We start from the raw sequence: 17,500 nt of genomic DNA, 5'->3' as shown, positions 1-17,500 counted from the left end.
AATCTTGACTTGTCTATTTATCAGACTTATTTGAGATGTCATTTATTTATCAGACTTATTTAAGATGTCATTTATTTACCTTTTACCTGTCCTTTACCCCTGTCCCATTTTTCAGACTGGTTTAAGGACTGCCTCCCCCCGCCCCCCGTCCAGCACGCCACCCACGACGGCGCCCCGGGTCAGTACAGGTTCCCCCAGGGTACCAACCTGCAGTACACCTGTGGCCCGGGCTTCACCGCCCAGAAGGACAGCGTGGAGAGGGCGTGGTGTGTCCCCGGGGGGGTCTGGGTGGGGCCGAACCTCACTTGTTCTAGTAAGTTGATCATTTCACTTGTTCTAGTAAGTTGATCATTTCACGTGTTCTAGTAAGTTGATCTTTTCACTTGTTCTAGTAAGTTGATCATTTCACATGTTCTAGTAAGTTGATCATTTCACATGTTCTAGTAAGTTGATCATTTCACATGTTCTAGTAAGTTGATTTTTCACGTGTTCTAGTACGTTGATCATTTTACATGTTCTAGTAAGTTGATCTTTTCACATGTTCTAGTAAGTTGATCATTTCACATGTTCTAGTAAGTTGATCATTTCACTTGTTCTAGTAAGTTGATCATTTCACATGTTCTAGTAAGTTGATCATTTCACATGTTCTAGTAAGTTGATCTTTTCACGTGTTCTAGTAAGTTGATCATTTCACATGTTCTAGTAAGTTGATCATTTCACATGTTCTAGTAAGTTGATCATTTCACATGTTCTAGTAAGTTGATCATTTCACATGTTCTAGTAAGTTGATCATTTCACATGTTCTAGTAAGTTGATCATTTCACATGTTCTAGTAAGTTGATCATTTCACATGTTCTAGTAAGTTGATCATATCACATCTTCTAGTAAGTTGATCATTTCACTTGTTCTAGTAAGTTGATCATTTCACTTGTTCTAGTAAGTTGATCATTTCACTTGTTCTAGTAAGTTGATCATATCACATCTTCTAGTAAGTTGATCATTTCACTTGTTCTAGTAAGTTGATCATGTCACATGTTCTAGTAAGTTGATCATTTCACTTGTTCTAGTAAGTTGATCATTTCACATGTTCTAGTAAGTTGATCTTTTCACTTGTTCTAGTAAGTTGATCTTTTCACTTGTTCTAGTAAGTTGATCTTTTCACTTGTTCTAGTAAGTTGATCATTTCACATGGTATAGCCTACTCGCTAGTAAGTTGATCATTTCACATGGTATAGCATACTCGCTAGTAAGTTGATCATTTCACATGGTATAGCCTACTCGCTAGTAAGTTGATCATTTCACAATAGTTATTGGTCAAATCGCACTGTGGTTTACTTCACCTTGAACGATATTAGTGACAAAGCAAAGAAATAACTAAATAGCTAAAAACTCGAGACATTTAAAATAACATAGGCTACCAATGTCTATTAGAAAAATTAAAACCAATTAGGCCTACTTATTTAAAGAAAATTATTTATTTTTTTCCTTTTGGGTGCATTATTACATAAAAGCTTGTTATTAAAACGTTTTTTACGCTATTTTTTTTCAGTTATTTAAATTTTTAAATACAATAGAAATGCTTGACTAAAAACTATTGCAGCACCAAATCAACATGATAAAGCACGTAGTAGCCTATTAATAAAATTTTAATTAAAAACTAAAAAAATTAATTAGGCATCCAATTTAGTAAAATTTAATGTCAGATTGCATTGTCTTCAAGTTTTTACCCACGTGCCAACTTTAAAACGAATCTGTCGGTTAGAAATTCCTTTAATTCCGCTCGAGCGTTTCGATCCAGAACGACTGACGATAGACAGATGAACCAAGTTAAATAAAAGCTTGTAAAAACAACCTAACACCCCTATTTTCGGAAGAGTCTATTATCTGACATCGGATTTTACCGATAACCCTGGATGAGGCTATATACGAACGAGGGGAACACGGTGGTCAAATGTTGAGATACATTTTAGATCCAGAAATAAATTAGAAACAAAATCAGACTCAAACAAAACCTGATCTCTATTTTTATCCTGCCACCAGCTTCTGGCTGCCCCGACCCCCCCAACATCCCCAACGGCTATGTGAGGGTGAGCGCTCAGAGCGGCCTTGACAGTAGGGTGACCTACACGTGCAAGACGGGATACGTGCCCGTGGGGTCAGAGGTCAGGACCTGCCTCAAGGACGGCACGTGGGACGGGGTGGAGCCCCAGTGTGTGCAAGGTCAGTCACGTGATTTTTTTTCTTTCAACTTCGTCGATAAAAGTTTCAAAAAAGTTTCTGTATACAGTTTTATAAAGCAACTTCAAGAAAATGTCTAGCCTAACTTATTAAATGAAAGATGCGAGTTAAACGACGACTAACGATACCCCCCCCCCCCCTAGTTGCCTGTGGTCCCCCGCCCTTTATTGAAAACGCTGACCACGACCTACCCAAGGATCAGATGAAGTTCATGACCGGCACCCAGCTGACCTACCACTGCAGGTTCGGCTTCTACAGGGAGGGGAGCAACATGGCTATCTGTAGCGGTGCTGAGGGCAAGTGGATAGGGCCCAATATGTCTTGTAAAGGTCAGTCTGGTGGGGGTGGGGTGGGGGAGGGGGGGGGTGTGGGGGTGAGGGCAGGTGGATAGGGCCCAATATGTCGTGTAAAGGTTAATCTGGTTGGGGGGGGGGGGGGTGAGGGGGGGGGGGTGTGGGGGTGAGGGCAGGTGGATAGGGCCCAATATGTCTTGCAAAGGTCAGTCTGGTGGGTGTGGGGGTGAGGGGGAGGGGGGTGAGGGCAAGTGGATAGGGCCCAATATGTCTTGTAAATGTCAGTCTAGTGGGGGGGGGTAGTAGCGTAGCGAGGGGGGGGGGGGGGCGGGGGGGGACATATGTCCCCGGGCGCCGACCTTAGGGGCGCCAAAATGGGTTGGAAAAATAAATCGAAAGTTTGAGGGGGGGTGCAAATCGAAATGTTTGTCCACGGGCGCCGGGAAGGGTCGCTACGCCTCTGGGGGGGGGGCAAGTTGTTCAGGTCAAATATTTGAAATATTTTGGTCTAAAAACATGTCATCCAGCCTCTGAACTTTGACCTTGACTTTCAGCCCGAGACTGCGGGGACCCAGGGGAGATCGCCCACGGCTGGCGTGACCCAGGCTACAGGTTCGTGTACCCCACCCGTGTGACGTACCACTGCTCTGAGGGCTACGAGCTGAGGGGGAGGCCGTACAGGGAGTGTAAGGCCAACGGCGAGTGGTCAGACGGGAGGCCGGAGTGTGAACGTGAGTAGGGGCAGATGGGGGCAGAGGGGGAACGTGAGTAGGGGCAGATGGGAGGGGCAGATGGGGGCAGAGTGTGAACGTGAGTAGGGGCAGATGGGGGCAGGGTGGGAACGTGAGTAGGGGCAGATGGGAGGGGCAGATGGGGGCAGAGTGTGAACGTGAGTAGGGGCAGATGGGGGCAGGGTGGGGACCTGAGTAGGGGCAGATGGGGGCAGAGTGGGGACCTGAGTAGGGGCAGATGGGGGCAGAGTGGGAACCTGAGTAGGGGCAGATGGGGGCAGAGTGTGAACGTGAGTAGGGGCAGATGGGGGCAGAGTGGGGACCTGAGTAGGGGCAGATGGGGGCAGAGTGGGAACCTGAGTAGGGGCAGATGGGGGCAGAGTGTGAACGTGAGTAGGGGCAGATGGGGGCAGGGTGGGAACGTGAGTAGGGGCAGATGGGGGCAGAGTGGGAACCTGAGTAGGGGCAGATGGGAGGGGCAGATGGGGGCAGAGTGTGAACGTGAGTAGGGGCAGATGGGGGCAGGGTGGGAACGTGAGTAGGGGCAGATGGGGGCAGAGTGGGAACCTGAGTAGGGGCAGATGGGGGCAGAGTGGGAACCTGAGTAGGGGCAGATGGGGGGGGCAGATGGGGGCAGAGTGTGAACGTGAGTAGGGGCAGATGGGGGCAGGGTGGGAACGTGAGTAGGGGCAGATGGGAGGGGCAGATGGGGGCAGAGTGTGAACGTGAGTAGGGGCAGATGGGAGGGGCAGATGGGGGCAGAGTGTGAACGTGAGTAGGGGCAGATGGGGGCAGGGTGGGAACGTGAGTAGGGGCAGATGGGAGGGGCAGATGGGGGCAGAGTGTGAACGTGAGTAGGGGCAGATGGGGGCAGGGTGGGAACGTGAGTAGGGGCAGATGGGGGCAGGGTGGGAACGTGAGTAGGGGCAGATGGGGGCAGAGTGGGAACCTGAGTAGGGGCAGATGGGGGCAGAGTGGGAACCTGAGTAGGGGCAGATGGGGGGCAGAGTGGGAACGTGAGTAGGGGCAGATGGGGGCAGAGTGTGAACGTGAGTAGGGGCAGATGGGGGCAGGGTGGGAACGTGAGTAGGGGCAGATGGGAGGGGCAGATGGGGGCAGAGTGGGAACCTGAGTAGGGGCAGATGGGGGCAGAGTGGGAACCTGAGTAGGGGCAGATGGGGGCAGGGTGGGAACGTGAGTAGGGGCAGATGGGGGCAGAGTGGGAACCTGAGTAGGGGCAGATGGGGGCAGGGTGGGAACGTGAGTAGGGGCAGATGGGGGCAGAGTGGGAACCTGAGTAGGGGCAGATGGGGGCAGAGTGGGAACGTGAGTAGGGGCAGATGGGGGCAGAGTGGGAACATGAGTAGGGGCAGATGGGAGGGGCAGATGGGGGCAGAGTGGGAACATGAGTAGGGGCAGATGGGAGGGGCAGAATGGGAACGTGAGTAGGGGCAGATGGGGGCAGAGTGTGAACGTGAGTAGGGCAGATGGGGGCAGAGTGGGAACGTGAGTAGGGGCAGATGGGGGCAGAGTGGGAACCTGAGTAGGGGCAGATGGGAGGGGCAGATGGGGGCAGGGTGGGAACGTGAGTAGGGGCAGATGGGGGCAGAGTGGGAACCTGAGTAGGGGCAGATGGGGGCAGAGTGGGAACCTGAGTAGGGGCAGATGGGAGGGGCAGAATGGGAACGTGAGTAGGGGCAGATGGGGGCAGAGGGGGAACGTGAGTAGGGGCAGATGGGGGCAGAGGGGGAACGTGAGTAGGGGCAGGAGGGGCAGAGTGTGAAAGTGAGTAGGGGCACAGGGGGGGGGGGCAGAGTATGAGCGCATAGTCAGAGGGGTGAGAGATAAGTATGTCAGGACTCAAAAGGCTGTTGAGTGCCATGGGAATTGAAATAATTCGCAATCTTCCAAAATATTTTATTATGGCCCTTGCTATAATCCCCCCCCTCTTTTACCAGCCATCAACTGTAACGAGGTCCAAGCTCCCATCCACGGCTATCTGTACGGCTCTAGTACAACCTACGGCTCCATTATCAAGGTCACGTGCAAAAGTGGGTTCAAGGTCGTTGGCTCGGCGGAAAGGTCATGCCAGTCAGACAGGACATGGAGTGGTCTGGAGGCAACATGTGAAGGTAAGTGTACAGGTAGCAACATGTGAAGGTAAGTGTACAGGTAGCAACAGGTGAAGGTAAGTGTACAGGTAGCAACATGTGAAGGTAAGTGTACAGGTAGCAACATGTGAAGGTAAGTCTACAGGTAGCAACAGGTGAAGGTAAGTGTACAGGTAGCAACATGTGAAGGTAAGTGTACAGGTAGCAACATGTGAAGGTAAGTCTACAGGTAGCAACAGGTGAAGGTAAGTCTACAGGTAGCAACAGGTGAAGGTAAGTGTACAGGTAACAAAGTGTAAAGGTAAGTGTACAGGTAGCAACATGTGAAGGTAAGTGTACAGGTAGTACATGTGAAGGTAAGTGTACAGGTAGCAACAGGTGAAGGTAAGTGTACAGGTAGCAACATGTGAAGGTAAGTGTACAGGTAGCAACATGTGAAGGTAAGTGTACAGGTAACAAGATGTGAAGGTAAGTGTACAGGTAGCAACATGTGAAGGTAAGTGTACAGGTAGCAACATGTGAAGGTAAGTGTACAGGTAGCAACATGTGAAGGTAAGTGTACAGGTAGCAACATGTGAAGGTAAGTGTACAGGTAACAAGATGTGAAGGTAAGTGTACAGGTAGCAACAGGTGAAGGTAAGTGTACAGGTAGCAACATGTGAAGGTAAGTGTACAGGTAGTAACATGTGAAGGTAAGTGTACAGGTAACAAGATGTGAAGGTAAGTGTACAGGTAGCAACATGTGAAGGTAAGTGTACAGGTAACAAGATGTGAAGGTAAGTGTACAGGTAGCAACAGGTGAAGGTAAGTGTACAGGTAGCAACAGGTGAAGGTAAGTGTACAGGTAGCAACATGTGAAGGTAAGTGTACAGGTAGCAACATGTGAAGGTAAGTGTACAGGTAGTACATGTGAAGGTAAGTGTACAGGTAGCAACAGGTGAAGGTAAGTGTACAGGTAGCAACATGTGAAGGTAAGTGTACAGGTAACAAGATGTGAAGGTAAGTGTACAGGTAGCAACAGGTGAAGGTAAGTGTACAGGTAGCAACATGTGAAGGTAAGTGTACAGGTAGTAACATGTGAAGGTAAGTGTACAGGTAGCAACATGTGAAGGTAAGTGTACAGGTAGTACATGTGAAGGTAAGTGTACAGGTAGCAACATGTGAAGGTAAGTGTACAGGTAGCAACAGGTGAAGGTAAGTGTAAAGGTAGCAAAACTTACAAATGTCATAATACCTCGGGTAAGAATGACATATGACATTTATGCCATGTTTCAGAGATCAACTGTGGCAACCCAGGACCTCTACACAACGGTTATCTTGACGGTCATTCAACAACAGTAGGAAACATTTTACACTTCAGGTCAGCCAATGGCAGCATCTGTACCTTGTAGTTTGATTTCCTTCAGCCAATGGCTGCATTCGTCTCTTGTAGTTTTATTTTACTTCAGCCAATGGCAGCAGCCGTCTCTTGTAATTTGTCTTTTAATATGGGTTTAATGAAGGAAAACGACTGGTTTTGTCAATAACATTTTTTAGTGTCTACCATTCGTAATCTAGATTTTGATACCTAATTAAAAAGCGATAAATATTTTTACTGACCATTTTGTAACGAGCAAATTAAAAAAAGCAAATTTATTGCTTGACTCGAGAAAATGAAAAACTTTTTTGGAATGAACTTTGTACCTGCTCTCACCTGATTTTGTATCTGCTCTCACCTGCTCTCACCTGATTTTGTACCTGCTCTCACCTGAAACTCCAGGTGCCGGGAGAGGACGAGGTTTAACGGTACATCGTTTTCCACGAGGTGTTTGGAAAATGGACAGTGGTCAGACCCTTTGCCCAGGTGTCTAGGTGAGTAGTTCAAACTCCTGGCTAAATCATGTGATCGTAAAACTAAGGGCTGACGTTTAGAATAAATACGACAAGTATGTCTAAGTTGGACGTTAGGTTGTTGTTTTTGCTCTGTTTACTTTTATGTTGCTGTTGCTTACAACTGGAATACCCACCTGATCCTGTAATGACGTAACTAACCTTTGACCCCCTGTGTTCCCAGGTCAATGCCCCCTGCCCTCTATTGAGAGCGGCTCCATCCCCAACGTCAAGGAAGGCATGTACGTGGACCACGGCTTGGCCGTTCACCCCAAGTGTCACAACGGTCTCGTGCTCAATGACCTTCAACCTGTCACGTGTGACAACGGCACATGGACACACATCCCTAAATGTGTACCTGGTAGGTTATACGACACACATACCTAAATGTGTACCTGGTAGGTTATATGACACACATACCGAAATGTGTACCTGGTAGGTTAACTGATATCAAATTATACCCATTGAAAGAGCATATCTGGACACAGTCAGATATCAATGACGTATACAAAGTTATAAAGATTCTAGGAAGCAGATGGTGTAGAGTTTATCTGCCTGCCAGATGTACAAACTTGAGCACCGGCACCAAAAGTGGCAACCTCCCATCTGTCAACCCTGACCAACCCAGCCCCTTTTTTTGTCAACCCTGACCAACCCAGCCCCTTTTATTCCAGCGCCCTGCAGAGACCCGCCCCCGCCCATCGAGAACGGGCACCGGACATTCTTCCAGCAGAGCCACGGCACCCGTGTCCGGTACTTCTGTATGGCCGGCTACAAGCTGGCGGACGGTCACCGGTTCATGGTGTGTGAGTTTGGTCAGTGGAAGGGGCAGCTACCCGTGTGTGTAGAGAGTGAGTAGAATTGTTGCCACACTGAGTTAGAGATGTGCATAGATTCAAAGTTACACAGACAAGCGTTTTAAAACAAAATTAAACAGCTTAGCTAAACTCAAATAGGTTTAAAACAACGTTAATTGATACACATAGCTTGTAGAGCTCAAATAAACCACACTTAAAACTTCGATTTATTTTCTCTTGGTGTAAAACTCATCACTAAATTAACTATTTCTTAGTCAATGATTTAAGAGGCATTCGCTTTTTTTAAAAAGGCATTTCCTAGATGTTGAAAACTTTCAATACATAAAAACGATTATAGGTTATAAGTTATATGACATGAAAATATGACCACAACCAAACGAAACTTACAAGGCCCTTAACTCTCCTTTACAACCACACTAACAAGGGCCTTAACTCTCTTGTACAACCACACTTACAAGGGCCTTTACTCTCCTGTACAACCAAACCAAACGTCCAAGGGCCTTAACTCTCGTGTACAACCAAACTTACAAGGGCCTTAACTCTCCTGTACAACCAAACTTACAAGGCCCTTAACTCTCCTGTACAACCACACTTACAAGGGCCTTAACTCTCCTGTACAACCACACTTACAAGGCCCTTAACTCTCCTGTACAACCAAATTTACAAGGCCCTTAACTCTCCTGTACAACCAAACTTACAAGGGCCTTAACTCTCCTGTACAACCAAACCAAACTTACAAGGCCCTTAACTCTCCTGTACAACCAAACTTACAAGGGCCTTAACTCTCCTGTACAACCAAACCACACTTACAAGGGCCTTAACTCTACTGTAAAACCAAACTTACAAGGCTCTTAACTCTACTGTAAAACCAAACTTACAAGGGCCTTAACTCTCTTGTACAACCAAACTTACAAGGGCCTTAACTCTGCTGTACAACCAAACTTATAAGGGCCTTAACTCTCCTGTACAACCAAACCAAACTTACAAGGGCCTTAACTCTCCTGTAGATCTATGCGAGAATCCTGGCCAACTTGTCAACGGCAACATCTACAAGGTCGGCAAGCACGGCAAGTTCCAGTTCCGTGAGTACATCTTCACCATCCGGCACGGTGACCGGCTGGTCTATGAGTGTAGCCGGAACTACAAGTTGATCGGACCCAGGGGTGCGGCGTGCGTCAACGGCAAGTGGAGCCCCCAGGAGAAGCCCGTCTGTGAGAAGTCGAGCCACCCCCTCTTCACCAAACTCTGGAAACCTTACGAGGAGAATGGCAGCTCTAGGGGCAATTTGTTTTATTAATTAGGTCAAGGGAAATGTATTGTTTTAATTAGGTCAAGGAGAATGTATTGTAGTAATTAGGTCAAATGAAATAAATTGTATTAATTAGGTCATTGTGAATATATTGTATTAATTAGTTCATGTGGGATATATTGTATTAATTAGGTCATGGGGAATGTATTCAGTAACTAGGTCAAGGGGAACACTTTCTTCAAACACGACTTTTATAATTATAAATCAAAGCTTGTAAAAACAGAAAGTTTTCCGTGACTAATATCTCAGCTGAGATCTTAAACCGTGAAATTCTTTTTCTCCTTACATTAAAATTTGTTTTATCTATTTAAAAAAAAAACGCGAAGTTTAAAAAGAATTGTAATTGTCTTGTGAAAATTGTCAGCATTCAGCCTTTTTCTACTGGCATTGTTTACTTTTTTTTTCTTTTAGTTTTTTTTTATTCAAATTATCAAATCAATATATGTAACGTATTTAACTTGTTTTATTTTTACATTTGAAATGAGTTATGAATACTCTGTAACTAGTGTATGAACTAGGGTAGTGTTTAGTTTTAGGCGTCCTATGCAAGTGATTCATGCCTTTTAGAGACATTTCAAAGCTACATCTAGATCTGTACTTGTTAGATCTAGATCGACATCTATACTTGTTAGATCTAGATCAACATCTGTACTTGTTAGATCTAGATCTACAAGATAGCACCTCTATAAGCTCTCTGCATAGAAAATCATTAGTTCGTGGTTCACTTTTACAATTAGCTCGCACCGAAAAAGTGTACAATTAGTGCGCACCGAAAAAGTGTACAATTAGTGCGCACCGAAAAAGTGTACAATTAGTGCGCACCGAAAAAGTGTACAATTAGTGCGCACTGAAAAAGTGTAAAATTAGTGCGCACTGAAAAAGTGTACAATTAGTGCGCACTGAAAAAGTGTAAAATTAGTGCGCACTGAAAAAGTGTACAATTAGTGCGCACTGAAAAAGTGTAAAATTAGTGCGCACTGAAAAAGTGTACAATTAGTGCGCACTGAAAAAGTGTACAATTAGTGCGCACTGAAAAAGTGTACAATTAGTGCGCACTTTTCCTCAGTCAAAATGTTGGTGCGCACCTCTATCAATCACTGGCAACATCTACAGCTAGTAAACTCACCATTCCAGGTCATCAACCTCACATTTTAATCAACCTTTCAACATTTTAATTAACATCACATTTTAATAAACCTTTCAACATTTTAATTAACATCACATTTTTAATCAACCTCACAAAATTTAATTAACATCACATTTTTAATCAACCTCACAACATTTTAATTAACATCACATTTTTAATCAACCTCACAACATTTTAATTAACATCACATTTTTAATCAACCTCACAAAATTTAATTAACATCACATTTTTAATCAACCTCACAAAATTTAATTAACATCACATTTTTAATCAACCTCACAACCAAACATAACCCCGAGCTTAGATTAGCCTTTAACCTAAACCATAAACCAAACATAACCCCGAGCTTAGATTAGCCTTTAACCTAAACCATGAACCAAACATAACCCTGAGCTTAGATTAGCCTTTAACCTAAACCATAAACCAAACATAAGCCCAAGCTTAGATTAGCCTTTAACCTAAACCATAAACCAAACATAACCCCGAGCTTAGATTAGCCTTTAACCTAAACCATAAACCAAACATAACCCCGAGCTTAGATTAGCCTTTAACCTAAACCATAAACCAAACATAACCCCGAGCTTAGATTAGCCTTTAACCTAAACCATAAACCAAACATAACCCCGAGCTTAGATTAGCCTTTAACCTAAACCATAAACCAAACATAACCCTGAGCTGGAAGGTTGTGACTAGTACACAGTGGCGTCGCTAGGTCGGGTGTCAACCCCCCCCCCCCCCCCCCCGGCGACGCCTCTGCTAGTACATCTTGACGTTGAAGGACGTATTACAAATGTAAATAGAAAAATGATTTTATAAAATATACTTTTTATATTCCATGTATTATTTATTATACATTTCTTGTATATAAACTTAACTATTGTATATAAACTAATTCTAATTTTGTGAAACTTCGAGTAGTTGTTTAGCTTTTAAAACATGAATAGTTCTAGAAATTATTAGTGTTGATAAGTATTGTTGTTTCATTATTTAAAATGGTAAGTAGATTTAGCTACATAAATATGTCAAAGTTACTTGTATGTCTTATATATGCGATACATACCACCCATTTTTTAGACCAAAATGTTCAATTAGTTTCTTCACATTTGTACATTTTAGCAGCCTTATAATCTCGATAATTGCATTTTTTTGTTTATAGATTCTGGTGTTCAAATATGGTTCCATTTTTAATCGGTATATATATATATATATATATATATATATATATATATATATATATATATATATATATATATATATATATATATCACGATTTCTTCATTCGAATTTTGAATGTCAATATAAATCACTGGAGAAATGGACGACACCATCCATAACTAACAAACATTGACAAAACATGAACATTGACAACGAGAACATTGACAACAAGAAACTTGACAAACATTTTCTTCAAACCTGTCAACATAAATGACATCCATTGAGACCCCACCATTTCATACAAACCTCCATAGACACCATCACCACTACTGCTACAACCCACAAACCTACCACCATCTCTACACACCACATCACCATCTCTACAAAACACAGCAACATCACAACCAACACAGCAACCGACTTAAAAAGCGAGCAAAACTCCCGTTGGAAAATGTCTAACTGCAAAGATGGTGGCACTAATTAGAGCGAGTAAATTAAATTTTTATTTCCAAAGTTTACATCTTCTGTTTTTGTAACCAGTTCAAAGTTGAACTCGACTAAAACACGAAGTACACCATAGTACATACATCAGTAACAAATGTTGAAATAGTTGATACATTAAACGTAAATACATCAGTAACAAATGTTGAAATACTTGATACATTAAACGTAAATACATCAGTAACAAATGTTGAAATACTTGATACATTAAACGTAAATACATCAGTAACAAATGTTGAAATACTTGATACATTAAACGTAAATACATCAGTAACAAATGTTGAAATACTTGATACATTAAACGTAAATACATCAGTAACAAATGTTGAAATACTTGATACATTAAACGTAAATACATCAGTAACAAATGTTGAAATACTTGATACATTAAACGTAAATACATCAGTAACAAATGTTGAAATACTTGATACATTAAACGTAAATACATCAGTAACAAATGTTGAAATACTTGATACATTAAACGTAAATACATCAGTAACAAATGTTGAAATACTTGATACATTAAAGGTAAATACATCAGTAACAAATGTTGAAATACTTGATACATTAAACGTAAATACATCAGTAACAAATGTTGAAATACTTGATACATTAAACATAAATACATCAGTAACAAATGTTGAAATACTTGATACATTAAAGGTAAATACATCAGTAACAAATGTTGAAATACTTGATACAGAACATTATGAACATTGCCTTACCTTCTACCATTGAAAGAACTAGTCATAATAAAACTCAATGTAATCGAAATCTTGTTTGACTTTTATTTTTTATCGTGTGCTTGTATCGTGTCTTTGTAGCTAATATATATATATATATATATATATATATATATATATATATATATATATATATATATATATATATATATATATATATATATTTATATATGTATGTATGTATATATATATATATATATATATATATGTATGTATGTATGTATGTATATATATATATATATATATATATATATATACATACATACATATATATATATATATATATATATATATATATATATATATACGTATTTACATATTTTTTTTTATGTATTTATTTCTTTTTATTAACATATTAACATAACAAATGATCACAGACAAAATATCCCCCGACAAAAGATCTCAGTGAGCCATGTTTATGTCGGTGGGAGAGAGAGTGAGCGTGTGTGTGTGCGTGCGCGCGCGCGTGTGTGTGTGTTTGTGTGAGTGCGTGTGTGTGTGCGTGTGTGTGTGTTTGTGTGTGTGGCCCCGTCCTAACGCCAACCACCCATAATTTCAGGGAATAAAAAAGATCTTCCCATCCACCCCTCAACAAATGTTTTTATCTGACGTCATCAGTTTGTGAGCTCACGTTCGTGGCTATTACACTACCACCACACCTACTCTATAAACACATGTAAAGATTTTGTTTAACGTCCAAATGATGTCTTGTCCCGTCCACCCAACTCAAACCTAAGATCAAATCAAATATTTTCTCCTTGTTTGGGCTGCTTAAAGTCAGACAGAACGAGGCAAAACAAATAGGTTTTTGTGTAAAACTTTTGTACCCAACTCGATGTTTAAAAACATGAACTTTTGTGCCTAGTAAAACATGTACTTTTGTGCCAAGTAAAACATGAACTTTTGTGCCCAGCTTCAAATCAGATCATCTCCCCTTCTTTAAAAAAAAATGTCTGAAAATTGGGACAGTTTGAAGAAGGTAGGAAACCTTTGAACTTTCAAAAAATTGACCATCAAAAGAAAGACATGGCGGATAGCCAAAAAACAAGAACTTTTTTTTAAAATAACAACTTAGCTTAAATTATTTAGGGAAGAGGTTTCAAATGTACACATAGTTCCAGATCTTTCTGTAATCTGTTGTGGCTGTATCCCTGACACATTTATACACAGCAAGGGCAACAACTCAACAAATAAATTAAATTTATTCTCATTTTATTTTGCAATATACATTTTTTTTTAACTTTTTGTAGACATTTAATGCAACAAAAATGTTTTACAAATGAAATATATTTTCGTACATATAAACATTTAATCATAAAACATATTGTATTTGATCATAGTTAAATTTACATTTGATATTTATAAGATATTATGCTTGCAGTTTCGTAAAAGTATATTTGACCATTTTGAAATTCTTAATTATTGTCTATCATGTCTTTAACTGACAGAAAATATTAACAAAAATCATTTTAAAATCGTCTTATCCATTACTCTCATAAAATGACTTAAATAAATTTATATACGTTAGTTCTCAGGGAAAACGGTTTAGATCTATCTTTCAAACTCTAAACCTTTTATTTTTAACATTTTCAAATACTGGTTCGGAAATTTTTAACGATTATTGTACAAAACATTTGTCATACGCCGTATTTGATAATCCTAAAAACATTTTATCACTGTAAAATATGTTATGAATTATGAACTCAATGATTTAAATTTATCTGTACTTTAAAATAATGCTGTGTCGGATTGTTTAAATCTTGTAGTTAAACTAAAATAATTTTGTGTTTGATCTAATTCGCTAGATCGGTGTAAAACAGTTTCTGTCATTCTAAACATTTGTGACCACGCTAAAAGTGTGTATTCCATCTTTCTAACATTTAGACGCTATCGTCTGTTTTTATAAGATAGGGCTTCAAAAATGTTTGATTACAAATTGTAACTATTTAATTAATAACGTTTCACTATAAAAGTTGAACATAATCTATTTATAGCCCTTCTAATCTAATTTTTTTAGCAGCTGCTAAACCACCTGCATGTAAAAAACACCAGCTAGACGTGAACTCAGGATACCTAATACATGTATGATAAACCTGCTCACATGTCTGCTAAACCTGCTCATGACATGTCTGCTAAACCTGCTCATGACATGTCTGCTAAACCTGCTCATGACATGTCTGCTAAACCTGCTCACGACATGTCTGCTAAACCTGCTCACGACATGTAGGTACGTAATCTAATCTTGACCGGTGTCCTACATATAGGACATGACGTCATGGTGTCAGCGCACGTGATGCAGCAGGCGATGTGTCCGCAGGGAACAAACGCCGCGCATGCGTCGTGTGACAGACAGACTTTACACTGGCTCTGGCCGGCACTGGCGTCGTCTGCTGCTGAGTCCCCAGAGGTCGTTGACCTGTTGCTGTCGACGGCCTCCATCAGCTCAGACGTGGAGGTGAAGGCCCCGAGGCCGTAGGTCAGCCTGACCTCGATGGCTGGCACCAGCAGAGAGAGGTCAGCGCCCTCCTGGACGGCCGCCTGCACCACGGCGCTCTTTAGCACCTGGCTGACGTCATCAGGACTGCACATGACCTGCCGGACAAGGTCAAAAGGTCAAACATGTGACGTCAGTTCTACATGTAGCTTGAGGTCAGGGTGACATAACACCTCTCACAAAAACCTCTCATAAAACACATCTCACACAAAACACCTCTCACACAAAACACATCTCACAAACTCCTTTAATAAAACACCTCTCACAAAACACCTCTCACAAAACACCTCTCACAAAACACCTCTCACAAAACACCTCTCACAAAACACCTCTCACAAAACACCTCTCACAAAACACCTCTCACAAAACACCTCTCACAAAACGCCTCTCACAAAACATTTCTGATCACCCCCTCCCCCCCTCCCCCCACCCCACCCCGCCATGCTCAGATCCCTGACTCACCTTGAGAATGGCGTCAGGGCTAAAGACCTGCGTCACTTTCTCGTAATCCACCAGCACGTCACCGTTGAGAAGAACTGACTCAATGACTCCTATGCGACCTATGAACTGTAATGACGCAGAAAGTTAGTGACTCCAAGAGTCAGTCAAGTCAAGATCTCAACGAGTCATTTTTCTAATAGTCAACACCAAAAATATGTCAGGTTTATAGAGCAAGATTTGTGATGTTTATAAGTTTAATGCAAGATCTTCTTCTATTTTAGAGCGAGATTTGTGGTATTTTACCTGCAAGATTTTTAGTATTTTAAGTGCAAGATTTGTAGTAATGCAAGATTTTTTATATTTTATTGCAAGATTTGTGATATTTTATTGAAAGGTGTGATATTTTGGTGCAAGATTTGTTATACTTTGGTGCAAGATTTGTTATATATTAAAGCACAATGTGTGATGTTTTAGTGCAATATTTGTGATGTTTGAGTGCAAGGTTTGTAATATTCAAGTACCGTATCCGTAACTGACCTTAGAAGCGTCCCCCACCCACCGGAAGCGTGACCCCTGCACCATCATCAGGCTCTCCAGATTGCTGACACACACCACCCTCTCCCCTCTCTTGTAGTAGGGTTCGCAGGGTTTACCTGAAATACCATCACAGTGTCACTATATGGTAAGGGGGGGGGCAATGTAAATGACCTAGGTGATCTGACACCTGTAAATGACCTTGACTACATAAACCTGTAAATGACCTTGACTCCATAAACCTGCAAATGACCTTGACGACCTAACCCACCACCTGTACATGACCTCAACCGACCAAACGACCTTGACCTACCTAAGACCTGCAGATGGTCCCTGTAGTAAAACCCTCCAGCCGCAGGCGTCAGACACTTCAGGTCGACCTTGGCTCTGTGACCCACACGACACACACTGTCCGAGCCGGCTGACCATTGAACTTTGACCCCGCTCCTGTAGGAGCCAGTGGCGTAGTCCCGTACCTCGGTCACGTGACCCTGCCCGCCCTCTCCGCCTGCAACACAAACATTGGCATGGGTTCAAATCCTTGGGAGGGAACAGCAGAAATGTCAGCACAACATACCATCCTCACACCACACACTATAAACACCACACACCATCATCACACCACACACTATAAACACCACACACCATCATTACACCACACACCATCAACACCACACACCATAAACACCACACACCATAAACACCACACACCATAAACACCACACACCATAAACACCACACACCATAAACACCACACACCATAAACACCACACACCATCAACACCACACACCATCAACACCACACACCATCAACAACACACACCCCATCAACACCACACACACCATCAACACCACACACCATCAACACCACACACCATCAACACCACACACCATCAACACCACATACCATCAGCACACCACATACCATCATCACACCACACACCATCAACACCACATACCATCATCACACCACATACCATCAACACCACACACCATCAGCACTACACACACCATCAGCACTACACACACCACACACCATCAACACCACACACCATCATCACACCACACACCATTAGCACACCACACACCATCATCACACCAAAAACCATCATCACT

The 17,500-nt window shown here is 42.2% G+C and overlaps 2 protein-coding genes across 5 annotated transcripts in view; one reads left to right on the top strand and one right to left on the bottom strand.

Moving 5' to 3' along the window:
- The window catches only part of LOC131957202 (protein lev-9), a 26,726-nt gene extending 15,481 nt beyond the window's left edge, over positions 1-11,245 (top strand). Inside the window, exons 5-15 of one of the 2 annotated variants that reach the window (XM_059321935.1) lie at positions 116-313; positions 2,041-2,220; positions 2,382-2,538; positions 2,622-2,650; positions 3,086-3,262; positions 5,221-5,394; positions 6,649-6,733; positions 7,133-7,224; positions 7,427-7,603; positions 7,917-8,093; positions 9,068-11,245. In XM_059321935.1, the coding sequence (XP_059177918.1) occupies positions 116-313; positions 2,041-2,220; positions 2,382-2,538; positions 2,622-2,650; positions 3,086-3,262; positions 5,221-5,394; positions 6,649-6,733; positions 7,133-7,224; positions 7,427-7,603; positions 7,917-8,093; positions 9,068-9,357 (1,736 nt within the window). In that variant the 3' untranslated portion in view covers positions 9,358-11,245. Of the gene's footprint in view, positions 1-115; positions 314-2,040; positions 2,221-2,381; positions 2,568-2,621; positions 2,651-3,085; positions 3,263-5,220; positions 5,395-6,648; positions 6,734-7,132; positions 7,225-7,426; positions 7,604-7,916; positions 8,094-9,067 lie in introns of both variants that reach the window. The other variant, XM_059321934.1, reaches the window with a different exon arrangement.
- Positions 11,246-14,124: 2,879 nt separating this feature from the next.
- The window catches only part of LOC131957201 (uncharacterized), a 14,138-nt gene continuing 10,762 nt past the window's right edge, over positions 14,125-17,500 (bottom strand). For all 3 annotated transcript variants that reach the window (XM_059321932.1, XM_059321931.1, XM_059321930.1), the window contains 4 exons: positions 16,698-16,892; positions 16,388-16,503; positions 15,872-15,976; positions 14,125-15,507 (listed from right to left, as the gene is read on the bottom strand). In XM_059321932.1, the coding sequence (XP_059177915.1) occupies positions 15,130-15,507; positions 15,872-15,976; positions 16,388-16,503; positions 16,698-16,892 (794 nt within the window). In that variant the 3' untranslated portion in view covers positions 14,125-15,129. The remainder of the gene's footprint in view (positions 15,508-15,871; positions 15,977-16,387; positions 16,504-16,697; positions 16,893-17,500) is intronic.

This window comes from Physella acuta, unplaced genomic scaffold (assembly GCF_028476545.2).
Source record: "Physella acuta isolate Inbredline_101_S28 unplaced genomic scaffold, ASM2847654v3 ptg001221l, whole genome shotgun sequence".
In the NCBI taxonomy this organism is placed as follows: domain Eukaryota; kingdom Metazoa; phylum Mollusca; class Gastropoda; family Physidae; genus Physella; species Physella acuta.
This window is presented reverse-complemented; position numbering and strand designations above follow the sequence as displayed.